The 22570-nt window shown below is 48.1% G+C and overlaps 1 protein-coding gene across 1 annotated transcript in view; it reads right to left on the bottom strand.

The window, feature by feature from the left end:
* Positions 1 to 19252, bottom strand: part of TRIP4 (thyroid hormone receptor interactor 4) — a 51364-nt gene extending 32112 nt beyond the window's left edge. The window contains exons 1-6 of the mRNA XM_084641453.1: positions 18845 to 19252; positions 16181 to 16347; positions 15805 to 15941; positions 6951 to 7181; positions 4767 to 4845; positions 2090 to 2219 (exon numbers count right to left, since the gene is read on the bottom strand). Coding sequence (XP_084497579.1) covers positions 2090 to 2219; positions 4767 to 4845; positions 6951 to 7181; positions 15805 to 15941; positions 16181 to 16347; positions 18845 to 18930 — 830 coding nt within the window. The 5' untranslated portion in view covers positions 18931 to 19252. The remainder of the gene's footprint in view (positions 1 to 2089; positions 2220 to 4766; positions 4846 to 6950; positions 7182 to 15804; positions 15942 to 16180; positions 16348 to 18844) is intronic.
* Between the last annotated feature and the right edge of the window lie 3318 nt (positions 19253 to 22570).

Raw genomic sequence — 22570 nt, 5'->3', positions numbered from 1 at the left:
TGCAGAATGCAGTCTGTCAACCCAAAACTACTTGTGAATTTCACACATGCCACTGGGCTATGGAAGATTCTGGGGCTGGGCTCTCTCAATCTCTCCAGCTGAAGCTGTTCCACTTTTTCAGTAAAAGAAACCAGGAGTGGCCATGGGGCTGAAGCCAGCGTCTGTCCCCCCGCAAAAAAGCCGAGAACAGCTTGGGGCTGAAGACAGCATCCCTCCTCCCCCCGAAGCTGGGAGCAGGTGTGGGGCTGAAGCTGGGAACCCCAGTGGCCCCTCACGCCCCCACAGCTGAAGCTGGGAGCAGCGTGAGACTGAAGCCCCCAGACCTGGGGCTCCCTGCGGGCAGAAGCCCTGAGTCCATGGGCAGAGTTGTGGGGGCATAAGGGTGTTGTCCCCCCCACCAAACTGCAGTGACTTACCCAGAGTGGGGCAGTCCACCCCCCCCCCCCAACACAGAAAGCAAGGTGTCCTGCTGAGGTGAGTCACGGGGTGGAGGTGGCGCTCTCTCCCTGGACCCCACTGCGTGGAGCTGGCCCAAGCCCTGCCAACTCTTGCCCCCTCCAAAACAGAAGTCAAACTACACCTATGCCCAAGGGTCCCCACCCTTGGCCCAGAGCCCTGAATCCCCCCACCTACCCCCATTGGGCCCTGGCATTTTTATAGCATGTTGAGAGGGGGCTCAAAAAGAAAAAGGTTGAGAGCCCCTGGTTTAGAGTCCCCAGCACGGAGTTCCCACAGCTGCTGCAAGATGAGTGCCGTCAGAACAGACTCAAACATCAGCAGTAGCTGAAAGGCATGTAAGGTGTGTGGTTATGCAGCAAGATGGTCATCTCAGCAGGAGAATTTTCACACCATTGCCTTTGCAAAGTTCCCATGGTTTTCCTTTAAAAGTGAATTGTCGGGGGGAGAGAAACGGGCTTGAGTCTTTCCGCGCCGCCGCCCACCCAACAACAGCAGCAAAAGTTTGTTCTTCTTGTTTTTATATCAGAAATTCAAGTCTTGTCTGCCCTGGAACACCCTGTGGTGACCGGGAGAACGAATGAAACTAGATCACAAGAGAGTGAAAGTGGCAGCCATTGAGAGGGGAAGGGAATTTTACTCTCGCTGTTTAAAACTCTGTTTTTGCTATCATCTATTGAACTCCAGCGGCTACGGCGCATGGGGAAGAAAGGGTGTGTCTGTTAAAGATTCATCACCGCTGGCCTACAGCTAACTTGTAAGAGCTCACAATACACATCCTCGGAGACCCCCAAGAAAGCCACACCAGAAAAGACCAGACTTGAAATTCCTGATCACTGCAAGATAGTAAAAAAACTACTTAAAAACAACCACCCCACCTCATTTCAGGCCTTCTTAACACATCAGCAGAAAAAAAGAGGAAAATACCAATTTTTTTAAATGTCCTTTGCTGGTCACCTTTAAATGACATTCTCCATTTAGAGAGACAATCTGTTCAGAGGGAAAAAACATCAGGAAAAGAAGAGGGACAAGCACAAAATTTAGCACCACAACAAAGACTGTAGCTCAAAACAAGAACCATCAATGGGCCAAAGAGAAATTCCAGTGAGAGTCAGGGAATCTCGGCACATTTCATGTGACTGATCCAGCCAGCTGATGTACCACTTCCCTACCAATCTCAAGTCCAACAGCCCCAGAGGAACCATGTTTTCCAGCAGAAATACTGTTCTCAGCAGTATACAATACTGGTGTGACCACCTGCCGGCTGGTCAGTGGCCAATATGAAATGTACTGAGGCATTCAGTGCAATTCCTAGTGGACAAACCTACTACAATGGGTTCGCTTGCTGGAAGTCTCACCTGAGAGGTTAGGACTGGATGAGTCACAGAGACTAGACTCCCGTTCCCCACTACAGGGCCTCCATCTGGGGCAGGAGGCACCAGCTTGCCATACCACTGCCTGGACCACTCCCATCTTGTGATATTTTCTCTATGATTGTGATCCCCCCTATAAATTCAGGTTTAATAGATTTGCAGCCAAGGCAGTTTTGGAAGGGATGGAATGCTGATACTATTTAGATCAAAAGTGACTCTGGCCTGGAGGATGGTTTGTGCTATTTCAGCAAGCACCATACCTCATTCTGTCAAATTCCAGCAACTTGTCTTTGTGTTTCACGGCCATCTCCAGACCTGTCTTAAGCTGAGCTTCCTGACGAGGCAGCAGGTCCTTGCTGAGGATCTCCATCTGCCCAGAACTCTCAGTACCTGGGATACACAGACACAAATCATGATCAGGTTCTTGGGGATGGGCTATCAGTTTAAACACTGCTCCTGCTGCAGCTGGGCACAGAGATACTCCCAAGAACATGTGACATTATAGGAAACTGAAGAGGTCACTTGTCCAAAAGTCCGGCACTTTTAAAATTGTCCTAACCCCCACCTCCCTGCTTCCCCTCTTCCATGTTCTCCTCTCATCCTCCTTTCTCCAGCAACAAATTAAGTGCTCAGATACCATGGTGATGGGCCTGGGATAAAAATCTAGACAGAAACCATTTACCCTCGCTGCTCCAGTCACCTTCCCCAGTAACTTAGTTGTTTAGTTTCTATGGGAAGTAATTCTTCCTGTGTTCCCCCACTTCCCCTTATTTCCCTCAATTTTTGATTATGTCCCCTAATTCAAGCCCTTCTCTGGAAGCCCTGATTGTTCTCCTATTCTGTTCCTACTGAAAAGGGATTTCCAAAACCCTGACTGTAGAGTTCTTTGCCGCAATATGCTGCTTGTTATTTTATTTTCTGATCCTCCGATTTCTCTTTTCTCCTACTCCCCACACCTTTCAACATGCAACACCCCCCCCATCCTCCTCTTCCTCCTCCATCTAGCTGGCATTGTTTGATTGCCCCCCTGTGTCTTACACTGACTGTCCTCTGTCCCCATGCTCAGCCCCACAGATGTCTGTCCCTCATTAGCTATTTTGATTGGACCTCTCCACCTGAATCTTGCATGAGCCTTGTTTTCCAGTGGGATTGAAATCCAAAAGGCCTGGTAGAGTGACATGCGTTTCCAAAGTGGGTGATTTGAGAGGTGTGTGACACCTGAGTGTCAAGCCTGCCTTATGGGCTGAACATACTCAACCATTAACAGGACAGGAAAGCAGGGAGGAGATTGCAGCAGCAGCCAGCCAGGGGAAGCAAGCACAGTTCCTGAACCAGCCAGTGGGATTTTCCTCGCCATTTCCTCTTCAGGAATATCTCTCTTCTATTAGGGCCTACTCCAAAGCCTGGTAAGTCAATGGAAAGATTCCCATTGGCTTCAATGGGCTTTGCATCAGGCCCTTAGCAGATCCAGAAGCTTGGGGTCATTTCTCCTCTATGGCTGGACACTGGGAGCAGGTTTCATATTGATGGATATTTTACTCCTGTGTGTGTGGCTCTCTGTAACAGCCAGACACAAATCTGAAGAACTAGCTCAAGCACTGTAAATACTTAGGGATTTAGATTCTTCCCTGCTCGCAGGATGCTAATGAAAGCCTTGGTCCTGTGACAAGGACAGCCACACTCCAAGCAAGGTCTAGTGGCACTTGCAGGGAGAGGGGCAGAGCTGAGCCCTGAAGATGCCAAGTCAGAAGGCTCGTTCCATTGACATTTGTAAAGGAAACTAGGCTAGAGCCCCCCCAGATGAAATGGAGTTCAGCTCCTGTTCCTCTCCACCCACACCAGCAGCACTGTCTGAAATCAAATACGCAGCAATCAAGACAGGGAGATACTGAAAACACCTTTTCAGCAAGCTGGGGCGCTGCTACTTAGCCCAGCTCCTGCACCTCAGTCACTAGGAAGAGGAGCCTACACTGAGACCATAGAAGACTAGATTCCAGGCTCTAACCAGAGGACCTGGAAATCCAGATGTTTCAGCAAAATTAATGTAGACGGCCCCAGAATCCATAGGATTTCACTAGGGGGTTAAGTGTTGTTAGCTTTGCTTCTCCTCTTGGTCCTGTTCCTACATTTACCACCTCAGAAAAGTGTCAGACACAAAATTGTTCCAAAATATTAATATCATCTGCTTCCACAGAAACCTCACAAGTCCCACTGCTGTAATCCCAGTCCCCAGCAGCAGACACTCTACATGGGACTTTTATTCTAATTTTTAAGGACTGCTGCAAGTGCCTCATTTCCACAAATAATTCCAGGCTGTCTAATGGCCAGCCTCGGTGCTTTGCAGTCAGTGCATCATGCATTGCCACTCAAGAAATTCAGACGCTACACCCAGACCTGGTCTCCCCTGGCTAGTGCCTGGGAACCATGCAGAAGGGGAAGCACAACATGCTGGGCAAGAAACAGGACTGATGAGCTCCAGTGAGATTCTCATCCAGCCCTCCAAGGCCAAAGAATGCTGTCACAGGACTGCAGTGGCTTGGATACATTTTGGAGAGCTTTGGTCATCTTCTCCAGGGAGTTCAAATTCTGTAGAAAGCGTCCAGAGGCAGTCCCTGAATCTTTGGGAACTTTCCCACACACAGTTTTCTAGAGCCCCTCACTATAACCAGAAGGAACAGATCTATACTGCTAAGAGACAAAAAAGATTTAGGCGATGAAGTGAGCTGTAGCTCACGAAAGCTCATGCTCAAATAAATTGGTTAGTCTCTAAGGTGCCACAAGTACTCCTTTTCTTTTTGCGAATACAGACTAACACGGCTGTTACTCTGAAACCAGTGAAAACATAGGCATAGGCTCTAGTCTAATGTAACAGTAGAGCAGAGGTGGAACGGTGTATAACTTTCTGGATTAACTGCATTACACATGATTGCTACCAACCTGCCATGAGCTTCTTCAGCAGCTTCTGGCTCTTGTTTGAGTCACGCTGCAGAATGTCCTGCTCTTCATTCGTGCACACCTAAAAGACAACAAGAAGATCAAGGCTAAGAGTGATATTTAGCACCTGATAGCCTCAAAGCCATTGACAAAAGTTAAGGGTGAGCTGTAAAGGATAATGAAAAGCGGGTCCACACGATTTCACCAGGGTCCACAGGCCATGGACCCTTCTGCATCTTCACTGTGTATGGAAAGAAGACCTTGATCTCTGCTCATTTTTTTCATCTTAGGTTTCAGAGTAACAGCCGTGTTAGACTGTATTCGCAAAAAGAAAAGGAGTACTTGTGGCACCTTAAGTGAGCTGTAGCTCACGAAAGCTTATGCTCAAATAAATTGGTTGGTCTCTAAGGTGCCACAAGTACTCTTTTCTTTTTTATCTTAGACATCTCAGCAACACCAAGACTGGTTTTTTCTGTTCTTTTGCTGAAGGATTTCAGGGATGTGTGGTTCTCTCACAACTTCATTAAAGAGGTGGGTGGCATTTAACAAAGGCATTCTTTTCTCTCAGGTGGTTACTAGGCACTGGAGTTAAACAGATATTTAAAATACTCTGATTAAAACTTCTCTCTCCTCTCACCTATTCAGCTTTCACTCTCTTGTGAAGTCAATTGTACTGGCTTTCCAGTCACTACACTGTCCGAGGGAGACAAAAAGTTCAAGGGTTTTTGTTGTTCTTTTAAACAAAATTCATCATAACATTGTGGGGAATAAAAGGTCGGACACCGATTCCCCCCCCCGGCTACCTTTAAAATGCCTTCATTTTGGTTGTTTTAAATAACATATTTAACTCCATTTTGTAGAGAACTCTCAGGAGAAAGGAACTCTCTGTTAAAGGTCTAACCCTCCCGCCATTTTCCCTTCAGATAAGCAGACAGAATGCACAATATGCTGTGAGACTCCCGAGAATTCTTTCCTGCAAAACAAAGGTAGGCCCAATTTGACATTTTTCATATTCCTAAGGTAAAAATAAATTTAAAAATCCTTTTAAAAAAATGACACGTATGCACAGCCTGCCATAACCACCTTTCAGGGCCTCATTCATCACAAAACAGAAAAAAAGGGCCCAACCCCAATTTTTATTTTACTTTTCTTTATAGAGCTCTTTTAATTAATTAATTCCCACCCACCCTAAGGAGTCAGAGCGCATCAGTCCATTTTATAAATGGGGAAACTGAGGGCCAGGAAAATGAAAACGCAACTCGTGTCCTCCTGTGGAAAAACACACATGAGCTTGAATGGCAAAGAAAATCTGATCACATAAAATCCTATTTGGGAGGCACCTTCTGATCTGACCCTGTATTGTCTCCCAGCCCTTCCGGAATGCAAAGATCATTAAAAAAAATTCTAAATATAGGAATGGAATGGTCATTTCTGCTCCAGACTCTTTATACTGGGTTAAAGGGCCGAAGTAGCATAAATACCCTGGTTCCAGCTGGAAAAGATTTCCCTCCAGTGCAAGCACTGTGGAGGACCCCACTGCAAGCTCCAGCAGGCAAAGGGAGTGTGCCAGGGGGTTCCAGTGCTGTGGCCCACAGGGAAGCCCCAGGAGGCTGCCATAATTTAGGTAATTTAGAGCTCTGTAAATTATGTCAGCAGCCTCTCCAGCCCTTGGAGTCACCCAAATTCAGAAGGGTGAACAGATGGCTTAAAGCCACCTTACTCCCCCTGTGCTGCAAGTTGGGTGCAACACAGACTCTCACCCTACAGCCTTAGCGAGGATCCAGGTTCTAAAGCAGTGGTTCTCAAACTTTTGTACTGGTGACCCCTTTCACACAGCAAGCGTCTGAGTGCGACCCCACCCCCCTTATAAATTAAAAACACTTAAATATATTTAACACCATTATAAATGCTGGAGGCAAAGTGGAGTTTGGGGTGGAGGCTGACAGCTCGTGACCCCCCCGTAGTAACTTCACAGCCCCCTGAGGGGTCCCAACCCCCAGTTTGAGAACCCTTGTTCTTAAGGGACTTTGATCGGAGCAGGCCAATTCGGAAGGGGGGAAGAACTTTGCTAATTTACAGGAAAGATAAGAAACTAGTGGGGCTAATTCAGCCACATGCCATCTCCAAGACCCAAGCACGAAAGACTGCAGTTAAGTATGGCAGATAGAAAAAAGCAGCGTTACATACCAGTGTACTACAAAATAAGCAGGGGCCGGAGCCCTCCTGTTCGCAGACAATACGGCCACAGGTCAAACAGTTATTGATGAGTTTGTGCTTCTGGCCCAGGCACTCACAGGAGTGGCGTCCAGGGATCAGGACTGCCAGTTTGTCCTGACCCTCCTTGGTGTACAGGTTGACGAATTTGGCCTTTTTCTTGGAGGTACTGCTGACGCTGCCACCACTGCCCATCTCTTGTGCCTAATTTAGAAAGAGCAAACAGTGAATTTAATCTGCATTCTCACTGCAACACAAACATCAGAAAGAAACAGGAGCCCTTTAAACAAAGAATGGGGATAAACAGCCAGATAGATACCTGGCCAGCTTGAGTGAAAGTGGGACCAGACTCCAAATTCAAACCAGGATGATATCACTGAACAGAAGCAAGCCTCAGAAAAGGTCAGCACCATTTACATGAAAGGAGGACTGCTCAGCTTCGTGTTCTCTCTTTGCAAACTGGAATTGCCTGGGTTCTATGTGCCGGAGAGAAAGTTCTTGGATTCTGCGACCAAGAGCCTACATTAGGTTTTGTTAAATCAAACAAAAACTATAGAAAATCAGACCAGCAATCCAAAGCCCAGCCAACACCTTGGTGCAAGACACAATGCTAGTGCTGAACAAGGTGGGCAAATGGTATAGCATGGTAAATCCACATTCCTGACACATCTATAAAGTAATCTATGCACCTAAACGCAGATGGAAATCACAAACACCTGAGAGAGAAGAGACCTTTTAGCTCACACAGATTATGTATTAATTATATTGATCAGTTATGAATTCCCAGTAATCACTCAATTGACAGGTTCTTGTCCCAAGATCAGGCCAAGTATTATTATAATTACTGTTCAGTTAGGAATCCTGATGTGCACAGTTGCAACACTCACACTTTAGGAACCCTTCTGTATTTACAAATAGTTTATTAATACATTTAGCAAAGTCACCAACACGCTAACCCAGCAAGGTAGATAGATATGATACAGAACATACCTCTGAACATCAACATACACTATCCCTTGCAGAACAACCTGAAATGTTACCCAATATCTTCCTCATCACCAGTAGCCATCATTCTGGCACCTCCCAATGGCTACCTCTCTCTCTCCTCCTGCCCACAGGCTGGATACAACTTTTATAATATGTTACACTGATATCACTATGCCTAATGCCTATTCAGTAGGGGTTTCTCCCCTCTTCCTTACTTGTATTTCCTCACACTACTAAAGTTGAGGTGTCTTTCTTCTGTAGGTTAGTATATTAATGATCTCAACTTACCACATACGTCAATTCATTACCATGGCACTCTTGTGGTCAGACCGCTGCGGATGTTCTATCCAAAAGAAGGCATTCGCTCATGTTCCTGTGGTTGGCTGGTGTTGTTATGGGCAAAATTCCCCTTTACACACTCTATTTCCAGTTCCCCAGAACATAGGGGTGATCACTAGACTATTTATCTGTGCCAAAGTTCATAGGCTTCAAGCCCTATGCTACATGCTGAAACCAATGTCTTACAGAACACAGGCCTGTAGGTTTCTTACTGCTGAACAAATCAATGCTAAAGTGAGCACTATGGGCTACACATCTAATCCACAGCCCACCTCTCCCACCTGAGAAGGATTTCTCTATGCAGTGTATATTCTTTGGCAATTTGACATACTGTAATTTATTATTGTTCTCATCTGAGGCACATTAGCAAGATTGGCACGTTACTTTTGATGTTTGTCTCTCTCAGGTGCATACTTTGTCTTATGCCGAGGTGACTCTGATGATAGATGGGACAGGATACCATGGATGATGGCTGCATGAGTGGCTGGTCAGTGGAATTCTCAATCTTTTCCCTCAAGTCCTCTTTCACCTTGAGCACTGAAATGAGTTCTCGCTTCCTTCAAGTCTCTAGCAGGCATTGTATAGGTAATGTTTCTGATAAAGTTTGCCTCTCAGTTATAGATTCCAAGGCCCTCACATCATGGAACACAGAAATTGCTATAGTGGAACCAAACGTATCTCTAGCCTAATGTTACTTCTCTGATAACGGCCAACACCAGATGCTTTGAAGGAGGGTATAAACTTACAATAATGTGTCTTCGTGTGCAACACCATCCCCTGAGCCGAGGGGGAGGCAGGTTTTCCTGATCCCAGCTGATAAGCAACTCATGGGTTGAAGCCTGAGGATCGATCACCCTTATTTTATCCTCACAATTGTCACTCCAGATTCTAGTCATATTCAAACAGTGAATCTAGTCTCTGCCTGTTGTTTATCATCTGTGATATGCTTGAAAATCTTCTTTTGGTGCTGGACAGTTTCCCTCTGCCTCTATTCTTCCTAGTCTCTCCTAGACTTGGGGGAAGGGCCATTTCTAAGAATCCCTCCTCAGTACGGCCTGGCTCTATCACAGATGTAACACTTCACTGGCTCTGCTAACTGTATGTTGTTAACAGATCACTCCAACTTCCTGAACTTCACCCCAGCTATTGTTGGTTCTAGGTTCCCAGGTCTCCATTGTTGCTTCTGTCTCAGATGGCGCCAGGTAACAGCATCAGGACACCTTCTCTCATGTCTCTTCCTTTTCCTGTCTCTGTTGCGTACAATGTTCTGACTCACTCCTCGTTTCAATGGTGCTGTGACTCTGGTTTAGGGTTTAATGATGGGTGCTTCCTCCATCACCCCTGCTCTGTCCAATCAGCGCTATTTCCACAACCAGGCCAGAGCTCTGCTTTTATTAACAAGAATGAAAAGAGACACAGTGACCTCAGTTTGCAGGCCTTGCCAGAGGTTTCTCAGCACCTTAATTAGGGTAACAGAGAAAACTCTAAGGAAATAGCTGAAACCTCCTAAGCCTGTTTAACCCCTTCATTTCCAAAACAAAGTCCATATTCCTTTCCCTTTCAGACGATTTAAACTTTAAAGGTGTTTTCAGCATTTTAAAGTATCCCCATAGGAAAACCTCTATTTATATTAAATAGTAAAACAGGGATGGCCAAAGTGCAACCCATAAAACTCTACAATTTGGCCTGTGGCAACTCTCACTTTCAGCATTCAGCTGTAACCCCTGGGGACTACATGTCCCAGCATGCAATGTTCCATCTTGAGCCAAAGGACTCAAATCAAGAACAATGCATACTAGGACCCTTATTTTTTTGCAGGTTGCTCCATCACATTAAAGAGAACAATGGCTGCAACCTGCTCTATTTGATACAAAGTTATGGCTCCTATTCTACACCTGGACTGTGGCATAGGTTAACTGCTCAGGCCCCTGGTAAGCTGCCTATAAGTCTCCAAGTTAGATGCCCTGTGCTAGAAGCAAAGCCCAAAGAATGAATCTGGAAAACTGTACAAGATGACAGCAAAGATTCTCATTTCCTTAATGTGTACCCTGAGAGAGAGAGAGAACTATGGAACTGAAAGAGAAGGTGTTAGTGTGCATCCCAGTGGTGGGGAGCTAATGCTTGGAGACTAGGATTGTGTCGGTTATGAACAATGTCCTAACTTCAGATTTCCTGCTTTGTAGGTTTGCATTTCAGTGTATTTCCATTTTGGAGACATATGCATGGGCAGCCTTAACTCTAACAGAACAAAGTTTTGTTTGCAAGTTTCCTAGGTTGGTTTTAAATGTAGGAGGCTAAGGACGCAGGGCTAGAGATGAGCTGCTAGGCTGGAAATGGGGGCTAGGCTGGGGCATAGGTGCTATGAAGCCAGTTAAATAATCAGATCTCCTCCAAACTTTGCAGGCCAGTGGAGAAAGCTTTAACCAATGCTTCAGCTTCCTCTGTCTGGCACTCAAAGCTTTTCAAGTGAAGCAGCAGGAGCCGGAAAAGCTTTGAGTGCACACTAAAGCTTTCGCCAGAGCAAATATAAAGCTTTAAACCAAGCAGATGTGACTGTTTCACCAGCACGCCAGTTTCTTAGCCCTGCACCTGGACCAATACCCTACCAAGGCCCTCAGTCTTCTCCATCCCCTGCTTTAAGCAGACACCTTCCATTGCTCACTATCTATTTTCATGTGTCCACTGCCCCATCCAGTCACCTCATAAAACAAAGCACTGTCCACACTGGCAAGTTTCTGCACAGTAAAGCAGCTTTCTGCGTTGTAACTCCTGAGGTATAAAAAGCCACCTCAACGAGAGGTGTAGTGCTTTCTGCACCAGGGATATGGCGCTGCAGGGCCAGTGTAGACACCGTGGCGATTACAGCACTGCAATTGGCCTCTGGGAGGTGTCCCACGATGCCTGTTCTCACCTCTCTGGTCATCAGTTTGAACTCTAGTACTCTGTCCTCAGGTGATCAACCGTCATCCCCACCTCGTACATTCTTTGCAAATTTGAAAGTCCCCTTCCTGTTTGCTCGGTGATGCGTGCAGTGATCTCAGCGCATCTTTCCAGATGGCCATGCCTGCTCCATGCACCAGGCGATCCCCCGCTTGGAGCAATGCTGAGCTGCTGGACCTCATCAGCATTTGGGGAGAGGAGGCTGTGCAGTCCCAACTGCGCTCCAGCCATAGGAATGATGATACCTATGGACAGATTTCACGATGCATGATAGAAAGGGGCCATGACTGGGACACACTGCAGTGCAGGGTCAAAGTGAAGGAGCTGCGGAACGCCTACCACAAGGCACACGAGGCAAACCGCCACCCCGGTGCTGCACCCACGAGCTGCCGGTTCTACAAAGAGCTGGACGCGATACTCAGTGGTGACCCCACCTCCGCTGCGAAGACCCTGTGGAAACTTTGTTGGCTTGCATGCCAGTCAAGAGTGGACCGAGCCAGAGAAGGAAATCTTGGATGAGGATGTGGAGGAGAAGGGGGACCCAGAGGCAGACATGCGTTCAGCCAGGACCTCTTTTCTACTCTGGAGAAGGCTAGCCGGTCACAGCTGTCGGATGTTGGCGAAGCGCAAACAGGAGAGGAGGCCCCTGGTAAGTGGATTTGATTTTGGGAATTGCTGAGGCGAGTTGTCAGTGGCAGGAGGGCTGCAGAAAGCAGGCTTGTCTCTGTATGATGCAAGTACCACCACATGCCTAGTCTGAGTGGCAGAACAGGCTGTTGATTGCCTGAGATCTCCAGGAATCTCTCATGGAGATACTGGGCAATCTGTTGCTGCAGGATCCTCGGCAGAGCTGCTTTGTTTCTTGCCCCATTAACGGTAACTTTCCCGCACCATCATGCCATCACTTGTGCGGGACCATTGCCGCACACAGGTGAGCTGCATAAGGGCCAGAGCGGAAGCCTTGGAGAAAACCCTCCCTTGTTTCCCTGCTCACCCTCAGCAGCAAGGTATCTTCCATAATGGTCAGATCCTGTGAATAACGTGGGGACAGGAATGATTATCAGGCCCCTCCTACAGTAATGGGTTTCCCCCAGAGCCACGTGCCCAGTGTACAGCAGGGTCCGGGGAGAGTGATTTACCCTGTCCCTGCGGCTACTCACCATTTTGGCCGTCTTGTGGCTCATTGTGCTTGCCTGGGGTTAGTGACAGGTGTGTGAATACTGGCTGTGTTTTAAATCACTGAATCAGTGTTCTCTGTGTTGCAAACAATACTGCTTCTGTAAAATGTTGCGTTTAAACTTCACAGAGATAACCTTGGGAGCCCAGCTTCCCTCTTTGTTATCGGTGGCTGAATGGCTGCGCAGAATTAGAAAGCGGCCATGAAGAACTAAGGAGGACTTTCTGCGTGAAGTTATGATGCACTCCGCAGCTGAGAAAAAGGAACTGAAGGAGTGGTGGGACAGCGAGAAGAGGGACCTAACGGAGAATGTGGCATGCCAGAATGAAGCCACAGAGCAGCTCTTGAACGTTATGGAGTGCCAAGCAGACATGTTCCAGGCGATACTCACATTGCAAGCTGAGCAGCTCCGCACCCTCCCTCCCCTGCAGCCACTGTCACACAACTCTTTCCCATGCACCCCCCAGACACCACCAACAGACTCTTATCAACCTCCTGGCTCCAGTCTTTACCCATGGCATTCCACTCCTGCCCCATCACAGTCCAGCACTGTGGACTCCCACCACCCACTGCACTCAACACCCATCCCTCTGCGGTTTGGCCCTGCTGAAGTACAGTACCTGCTGCATTGTACTACAAAGGAGAAGGTTGGATACGATCCCTGGACATACACAAATCTTTAGCCATCCTGGGATCCACCTCCTCCCGCATCCCCCTCAGTGCTGATGGGACATTTTGTTTGACTCTCCCCTCTGGCTGTTGTTTTTTAATAAAATAATTGTGTTGGTTTGAAAGCAATCTTTATTCTGTTAAGTGAAAGCAAACAGATCTGTGCAAGGCGACAGGTAATTTTCTTAAACCTTCATAGTGCATCGTCTGCACCAATCACAACGACTTCCTACCATTACAAGCACTGCACTCCTGAGCATAGCAACAAATGTTACTAACTTTCAGTTTCAAATTGCTGCCTCACGGCATCCCTGATCCTTATGGCTCCACACTGCGCCCCTCAAATAGTCCTGTTCTCTGGCTGTTCAAACTCAGCCTCCAGGTGCTGAGCCTCTGCAGTCCAGCCCCGAGTGAAGCTTTCACCCTTCCCCTCACAAATATTATGGAGCGTACAGCATGCAGCTATAAGCATAGGAATATTGTCATCAGCCAGGTCCAGCTTCCCATATAGGCAGTGCCAGCGGGCTTTTAAACTGCCAAAAGCACACTCAACAGTCATTCTGCACTTGCTCAGCCTGTTGTTGAACTGCTCCTTGCTGCTGTCAAGTTGCCCCGTGTATGGCTTCATAAGCCACGGCATTAAGGGGTAGGCGGGGTCTCCCAGAATCACAATGGGCATTTCGACTTCCCCTGCGGTGATCTTCTGGTCCGGGAAGAAAGTCCCTGCTTGCAGCTTCTTGAACAGGCCAGTGTTCCGAAAGATGCATGCGCCATGCACTTTTCCGGACCAGTCCGCGTTAATGTCCGTGAAACACCCATGGTGATCCACAAGCGCCTGGAGAACCATTGAGAAATATCCCTTGCAATTAATGAACTCGGTGCCTAGGTGGCCTGGTGCCAGAATTGGACTGTGTGTGCCATCTATCGCCCCTCCGCAGTTAGGGAAGCCCATTTGTGCAAAGCCATCCACAGTGTCACGCACATTTCCCAGAATCATTGTCTTTCGGAGCAGGATGCAATTAATGACCCTGCACACTTCCCTCAACACGAGTCCAATGGTCGACCTTCCCACTCTGATCTGGTTAGCTACCGATCGATAGCAGTCTGGAGTAGCCAGCTTCCACTGTGCAATCACCACATGCTCCTCCAGTGCAGGTCAGCTCTCATTCTCGTGTCCTTGCGCTGCAGGCTGGGGCGAGCTCATCACACAGTCCCATGAATGTGGCTTTCCTCATGTGAAAGTTCTGTAGCCACTGCTCATCATCCCAGGCGTGCATGACGATGTGATCCCACCATTCAGTGCTTGTTTCCCGAGCCCAAAAGCAGCGTTCCACTGTGGTCAGCACCTCCATGAATGCCACAAGCAATCTCATGTTGTAGCTATTTCGCGTGGTGTGATCAATGTCGCACGCCTCTTGCCTTTGTAATTTAAGGAATAACTCCACTGCCATTCATGATGTGTTGGTCAGGACGAGCAGCATACTGGTCAACAGTTCAGGATCCATTCCTGTAGACCAAAGAGGCAGAGCGTGCAGTACACTAACCGTTGAAAGATGGCACCAAATCTGGACAGAAGCACAGGGATTGCTGGGATGCAAAGAAATGCATCACAGGGCATTGGGAATGGACCCATGATACCCCGCAACCCCATCCGTCTTCCCACAATTCCTAGTGGCAGAAGAGGAAGAGATGCACCGCTCCAAATACCGCTGCAAGTGCCACAAGTGTGAACATGCTATTGTGCAGGCAGCTGACAGTGTGAACACCCAACAGCGGTTTCCCTTCAGCACTCTCTGAGCAGCGCTGCAACTCCCAGCACTGTAACTGCCACTGTAGACATACCCTTAGACTAGATCTAAGACACATGCTACTTTTTCCATTTCAACATTAGCTGTGTATTCATTAACACTGCCAGGCACAATCATTTATGTTGCTTCTGGGGATTGATATCTTCACTGTCTGTTACATATATTAATCCAAGCTTTCATTTTTAAAAAAAAATTATGTCTCTTGTCCCCAGGGTTGTGCAGAGAAACTTGAAAATATAAACAGAGTATAAGCCAATGGAGTGCTGTGAGCAAGAGTCTGCGGAGAGCCTGAAACAACAGTTCTAAAATGTGTGACCTGCCCCATTCATTCCAGTGGGACTATTTACTCTAAGGGCTAGTCTACACTGGCAGCGCTTTCATGTGGCTTGTGCGGTCGTGGCAGAGCACTGGGAGAGAGGTCTCCCAGCACTCTAAAAACACTACCCCCATGAGGGGCATAGCTCCCAGCGCTGGTGCACTGTCTACAGTTGCGCTTTACAGCGCTCAAACTTCCTGTGCTCAGGGGGGTGTTTTTTCACACCCCTGAGCGCGAAAGTTGCAGCACTGTAAAGTGTCAGTGTAGACAAGCCCGAAAACTTGCTGGAGATTTCTGCTAAAGTGATCAGCCCTGAAGGTCTGCTTTCTGCGCTCTGTTAGATCTGCTACCCTAGTCCAAAGTGGTATTGCTCCATGCCATGTTACACGCAGTTGTTTAGTAAAGACTGTCCCATGCTAGCAGTGCTAATGAGTCCCCAGAACAGTTACATCTGTTCACACAGTTAGCTCCTATTGCTGGAAGTCAGTTGCGGCTTGCACAAAGCCATCTATTTCCTTCTGCTCCTCTGTGAGACCCATTTGCTCTGCATTCCACAGTTGCCACTCTGCCCTGGCTGCCAGGCACACTCACCTTGGCCAGATCAAGGGGTGTTTTTACTTCCTCTGCAGGCAGATTGGGCTCAGCATACAGAGATGTTTCTTGCTTGTTCCTTCCTTTGCGCCTCCCCCTCTTGCCTTGGTCTCCAGCCCGATGCACATCTGAAATCTCTAAAGGGTTGTGCAAAGAGAGAGGAAGGTGTGTTAGCCAGCAGCAGTGAATATTGCTGACCTCTTGGGGAGAGTGATCACTTGGCTTTAAACCTTCAAAATGGGCAGAAAGGGAGATCCAGAACTAGCTGCAGAAGATGCTTCGTGGCCCTACAAGCATCTGCTGATCAAGTAATTAAGACAAGTTTTGGTTACTTTTGATACTTTCATCCTACCACCCACCCTCTACTCTGACCCACCATCTCTTTTTCTATATATTGGCAAAGGGTCGGAAGCCGTCTGAGAGGACTTTCTCCATCGGGTTACCAGCTCTTCTATAAATCGACTTTTCTTCCCATCTGTTCCCTGGATGAGGTCAATTACATACTCTCGGATCTCCTCCTCATTTTCAATTGACAAGATGTACCTGGAAGGGGACAAAAAGAAGAAAACTGATAACATGAGTATATTTTCCAAGAGACAGGCAACACCAAAGCTAACCTCAACTTTCCCTCCACACTCTTTGAATCAAGTTACTTCAGCGAGCATGGGAGAGAAGACGTTACAAAAAAGGCCCAAGAGGAAGACAAATATCTGAGGAAGATACGCTTGGAAAAATCCCTTGTTATTTCTGGACCAGTGAAAAAACGGGAAGGTCAGATACCTTTCCAACCCACCCCCTCCCCACCAACAATGACAACTGCACTCTTCCTACTACCAAAGGAAATTAAAACCACACTGGGATTCCTGCTCACTCCATACTCTCTAATATCGAACCACAAATGAAGTCCAAGACAATCTCATGGGTTTAAATATTATTGAAATAAATATTTCCTCCTTCTACTTGTCTACAAACATCAAAATCTTTTGTCCTTCTCTTTCACCTTCGAATGGAAGAATATCAAAGCACTTTACAAACAAACACCCCTTCCCAAATACATGGCAGATGGAGTTAATCCTGATCTATTTCACAGAGAGGTTACCTAATATGCCAAAGACAATGCAGGAAATCATCAGAGCCAGGAATACAAAAACCCAGGGCTAACAACTACTTCATAACCTATACACACACAACACATCAAAACTAGATTGCCCACATAGAACAGACTGGACCTTCACTTTAAAAGTGACTGATGAAAGTGGCGAGGGGCGGGGGAGGTTGTGCCCATGTTTGTTTCTTTATACTGCATAACAAAGGCCTGAAACATTTTACACATACTGGAGAATTTCCTGAGGGTCCCAAAGAGGTAGACTGAGAGCATGCCAGTCCTTCAGGTGCAGGAGTCCTGATTTTCTTCCAACTGTTTGTACCATAGTAGTTGAGTTACACAGGTGTTGAACAATAAACAAAATTTTAAACAATGTGAATTATCTGTCCTTTGCAAATCAAGTTGCACTTGCTTGGTATCTGCAGTATCATAAGCCCATTAATTCTCTAATCACTCATAGTGTCTTCCAGGAAAAACAAGAATTTTGAATGTAAAAGAAAGCAGCTGGAGCGGGAGGAGACAAAAAAAAAAAACAACAAAACCCCACCAACCTTTCAGATTATCTTTATCCATAATAAAGAAGCAAAAGAAGAGCACAAACCCAGTTTTTCCTTTGCACTAGCCTTACAGGGCTCATCCAAAGATGCACAAACAGTAAACTGCACAGGAGCTGCACTTGGAAGGCTGAAGGGCTAAATGAGCTCTGCTAGGAATCAGATACAACTAAGCCATTCCCGGTCCTGAGACACCCAGTGTCGCATTTAGAGGCTCGTCCTAGTAGGTTACAAAGTTACCTCTGGATTTGGACAAGGACTTCAGGTGAGGAAATACCAGCATGATTAAAATGGTCTCTCCCTTGGAAAAGGATACAAATCCACTTCATAATGTCTATATGAGAAAGACTGCAGGTGTGATGGGAGAGAATAACTGGCACATTGATACTATAGGGAGAGAGACTATACATGGGTTTTCACAGCACAATTAGCTCGAGTTAGCATACTCAAGTTTACTGCACTCGAGTACCTATCGAGGGACTACAGTTGAATGCCTGCTTGGTGTGGTGCTCTGTCCCTCTTTGGTAGCACTAGACCAGGGGTGGCCAACCTGAGCCTGAGAAGGAGCCAGAATTTACCAATGTACATTGCCAAAGAACCACAGTAATACATCAGCAGCCCGGTCAATCAGCGCCTCCCCCTCCCTCCCCGCCATAGGCGCCGACTCCGTGGGTGCTCCAGGGCTGGAGCACCCGCAGGGAAAAATTAGTGGGTGCTCTGATTAACCAAAAACCTGAGCCAATAAAAGAAAAAATGGAAAAGAGCAAAGACTCCTTTTCGCAAGAAAAGCTCCCTCTCTTCAACATCCAGGTGTTGTGGGAAGCTTTAGGCCCATGAACAGTGCAAAACAGATGTATGTAGTAGAGTAGTTCCTGGCTCCCGGAGCTCCCAGGGACCAGAGAGTCAGAGGGGGAAGTCCCATCAGGGACCATCCAGGCCACCCCAATCCACACTGGGCGGGGGCCCAAGTGGGGTCAATTGAGCCCTACAGCAGGATTTGTAGAGCTGCAACCTGACCAGTCCAATCTGAGTCGGTCCTTGTCTCTTACCACTCTCCCCCCACCAACGACCCGAGCCTCTCCCTTCCCCTACCGACTCTCATCCCCTCCCCTCCCGCCATCTGCCCGAGCCTCTCCCTTCCCCTACCGACTCTCATCCCCTCCCCTCCCGCCATCTGCCCGAGCCTCTCCCTTCCCCTACCGACTCTCATCCCCTCCCCTCCCGCCATCTGCCCGAGCCTCTCCCTTCCCCTACCGACTCTCATCCCCTCCCCTCCCGCCATCTGCCCGAGCCTCTCCCTTCCCCTACCGACTCTCATCCCCTCCCCTCCCACCATCTGCCCGAGCCTCTCCCTTCCCCCGCGCCGCGCCGCGCCGCGCACCCCACGATTTCCTCGCTGACATCCAGCCCGAAGTCGCCGCGCAGCTGCTGGATGCACCAGGCCAGGAGCGCCCCGGCAGCGGCCATCTCGGCCCGGGGAAGGGCGATCTGGGCGCCCCGCCGGCGGCTCGGTGCAGCACTTCCGGCCCGCCGGGCAACACGGGCCGCGGCGCGGGGTTCCGCCGCCTCGCTGCGCCCAGCCTGAGCCAGGCCGCGGCAGCCGCGGAGGGGCAGGGCCTGAGGCGTCCCGGCGGGGGAAGCGGCCGGAGGGTGGTGCCCCCCTGGGCCCGGACGGGAGCACTGGCACCAGCGCGGCCTGGGCCGGATCCTTCACACAAAGGCCTGGAGCGAGGCGGGGGCGCGCCGGGCCGCTCAGCCCCGTAGGGGGTCCTGGGGACAGTCCTCCCCTGAGCCGGGGCGGGGCCTGCACTGGGAGGGGGCGGGGCCTACACTCGCGGGGGGAGGAGGGTAGGTCTGCAATGGCTGCGGGGCTGGGGGGGAGGTGATGGACTGCATTGTCTGGGGGTTGCCAGGTGGGGGCCAGTACTGGCTAAGGGTGGGGGAGGTGGTGACCGTGGAGGGTGGTATGAAAAGCAGGATAGCTTAGCAAAATAGCCTCGTGTGGAGTCCACATTAGGCTTTAGCTTCACTGCAAAAGTGCCGTTTTATACTGAGGTGACTAACTCGAGGGAGCATATTGCTGTAAAATCCTGGTGGAGACACGGTACAGGTTTTTCCAACCAGGCAGCTAATCTAGTTCAACACTGTACCCCTGACCTGGGGTTTATTTTGACTAGATTCATTGAGGTACAAACTACAGCCCTTGTCTCTGCTAGGATTTTACACTGAGATCCTATCTCAAGTTAGTAAAAACACTTTTTTCTGCAATGAAAAAAGGTGGCTGGCAGGAAGATAAGGACTTGGACTGGAGCTGTCAGTTGAGTACAGGTCAAATGTGCAGGAAATGGCAAAGGGAGAGAGTAGGTTTTATTTGTTTTGTTTTGTTTCTGGCCAAGAGGGAGGTGAGTGAGACAAGTGGCAGCATTCTATCGAGTGCAGGTGGGTTACAGCAACTAGATAAGTTTCAGAGCAACTAGATAAGTCTTTCATTAGTGGTATTAGTACTGAGTTCCTAGAAATATGCCCACCAAAGAAGAGAGGATTCTTGAGAGCCTAAGAAGGGTAGGAAGTGAAGGCTAGTTTCCCCCTCTGTGACAGAACTCATAGGCTCAGTGACAAACAGTAACAATCATAAACATACACCAAGCACCACAAAATTAATAGGTGCATTGACAGTGTTATATTCATAGTTATACACCAACGACCACACAATTCCTAATAGGCGCCAAAACTGCAAGATCAGATTGAGCACGGTACACCATAATGCATTACTGTGGCTCACTGTTAACATGCACTTTCAAGGCTTCCTTCCCTCAGCCGTATAGCTCCGCATTGAGGTCTTCAAACACCCCTGGTGTCTGGCTGTTCAAACTCAACAGACAGCCCCTTCACCTAGGCAGCAGTTTCCCCCCTTTTGCCTCACAGACCGTATGCAGAACGCAGCTGGAGGCTATAACCACTGGAAAATTTTCCCCTCTTTGCCTCACACACTCTATGCAGAACGCAACTGGAGGCTATAACCACTGGAAATTTTTTCCCACAGAGATCTAATCTTGTGAGTAAACAATGCCATCCTCCCGTCAGTCTACCAAAAAAGTACATTCAACTGTCATTCTGCAGCTCCTGAGCTGGTAGTTGAATCTTTCCTGGATGCTCTTGAGAGGGCTGGTTTATGGCTTTGTGATCCAGGGGAAGTAGGGGTAAGCTGAGTACCCGAGGATCACTACTGGCATTTCTACATCACCAATGGTAAGCCATCTGTCAGGAAAGAAAGTCCCTGCTTGCAGCTTTCTAAATAATATAGTGTTCTGAAAGATACAAGTGTGATGCTGGCAGACCAGGTGCCAATTCAGATCAAAGCCTCTAGGCCTCAGCCAAACACTGACAAATACACAGGACACTACTAGGTTGGCAAAGTTACAGCGCCGGCAGTTAAAGCGCCACTCAGAGAGTGCAGAAGGAAAACCACTGTTGTGTGTTCACATTGACAGCTGCCTGTGCAATAGCGTATTCACACTTGCGGCACTTGCAGCCCTATTTGGAGCGGTGCACTCTGGGCAGCTATTGCACAGAGCACCTGTCATAACCATACAGCTAAGGGTAGCCTAGAATTCCTCCTTACCTGTAAGGGGTTAAAAAGCTCAAATAACCAGGTTGGCACCTGACCAAAAGGACCAATGGGGAAAGAAGATACTTTCAAATCTGGGGCGGGGGAGGCTTTGTTTGTGCTCTTTGTTTAGTGGGTTCTGTCTTGGGATTGAGAGGGCCAGGCAGAAATCCATCTCCTCCAAACAATCCTGAACAAGTCCCTTATGTTACAAAAATAGTAAGTAAAGCCAGGCAAGGTGGGTTAGGTTATCTTTTGTTTTAGCTTGTTAATCCTCCCTTTGCTAAAGGGAGGTTTATTCCTGTTTTTTGTAACTTTGAAATTAAGCCTAGAGGGAGTTTCTCTGTGTTTTTGAATCTTTTGTTACCCTGTAAAGTTTCTTTCCATCCTGATTTTACAAAAGTGATTCTTTTACCTTTTCTTTAAATAAAATTCTTCTTCTAAGAACCTGATTGATTTTCAGTGTCCTAAAGACCCAGGGGTTTGGGTCTGTGCTCACTTTATAACCAATTGGTTAGGATATTATTCTCAAGCCTCCCCAGGAAAGGAGGTGTAAGGGCTTGGTGGAATATTTTGGGGGAATAGGAACTCCAAGTGGCCCTTTCCCTGAACCTTTGTCTAAATCACTTGGTGGTAACAGCATACCGTCCATCCAAGGACAAATACAGATTTGTGCCTTGGGGAAGTTTTAACCTCAGCTGGGATAAAGAAGCTTAGGGGGTCTTTCATGCAGGTCCCCACATCTGTATCCCAGAGTTCAGAGTGGGGAGGGAACCCTAACAGCACCTCTTTCTCTTTTGTTGCTAAGACTTGTGGGAAGGCAGAGGGGGTCACGGGGCATCCTAGGTCCAGTTCCAATGCCTCATGATGCATTGCTTCACATCCAAGCAGTCCCTGTGCTTCCATCCGCATTTGGCACCATCTTTCAACCGTTTGTGTACTGCATGTTCTGCCTCTTTCAGGCTACAGGAATTAATCCTGAACTGCTGACTGGTATGCTGCTCTCTCTAACCAACAGGACACAAGTGGCAGTGGAGTTATTACTTAAACTACAAAAGCAAGAGGAGTGCGACATTGATCTCACCATGCGAAGTAGCTATGACATGAGATTGCTTGTAGCATTCACAGAGGTGCTGACCACAATGGAACACCACTTTTGGGCTCAGGAAACAAGCACTGAGTGGTGGGATCACATGGTCATACATGCCTCGGATGACGAGCAGCGGCTGCAGAACTTTCGCATGAGGAAAGCCACATTCATGGGACTGTGTGATGAGCTCGCCCCAGCCCTGCAGCACAAGGACATGAGAATGAGAGCTGCCCTGCCAGTGGAAGAGCGCATGGCGATTGCACAGTGGAAGCTGGCTATTCCAGACTGCTATAGATCGGTTGCTAACCAGTTCAGAGTGGGAAACTCGACCATTGGACTTGTGTTGCGGGAAGTGTGCAGGGCCATTAATCACATCCTGCTCTGAAAGACCTTGACTCTGGGCAACATGC

Source organism: Lepidochelys olivacea (assembly GCF_965140295.1).
Source record: "Lepidochelys olivacea isolate rLepOli2 genome assembly, chromosome: 10".
Taxonomy (NCBI): domain Eukaryota; kingdom Metazoa; phylum Chordata; order Testudines; family Cheloniidae; genus Lepidochelys; species Lepidochelys olivacea.
This window is presented reverse-complemented; position numbering and strand designations above follow the sequence as displayed.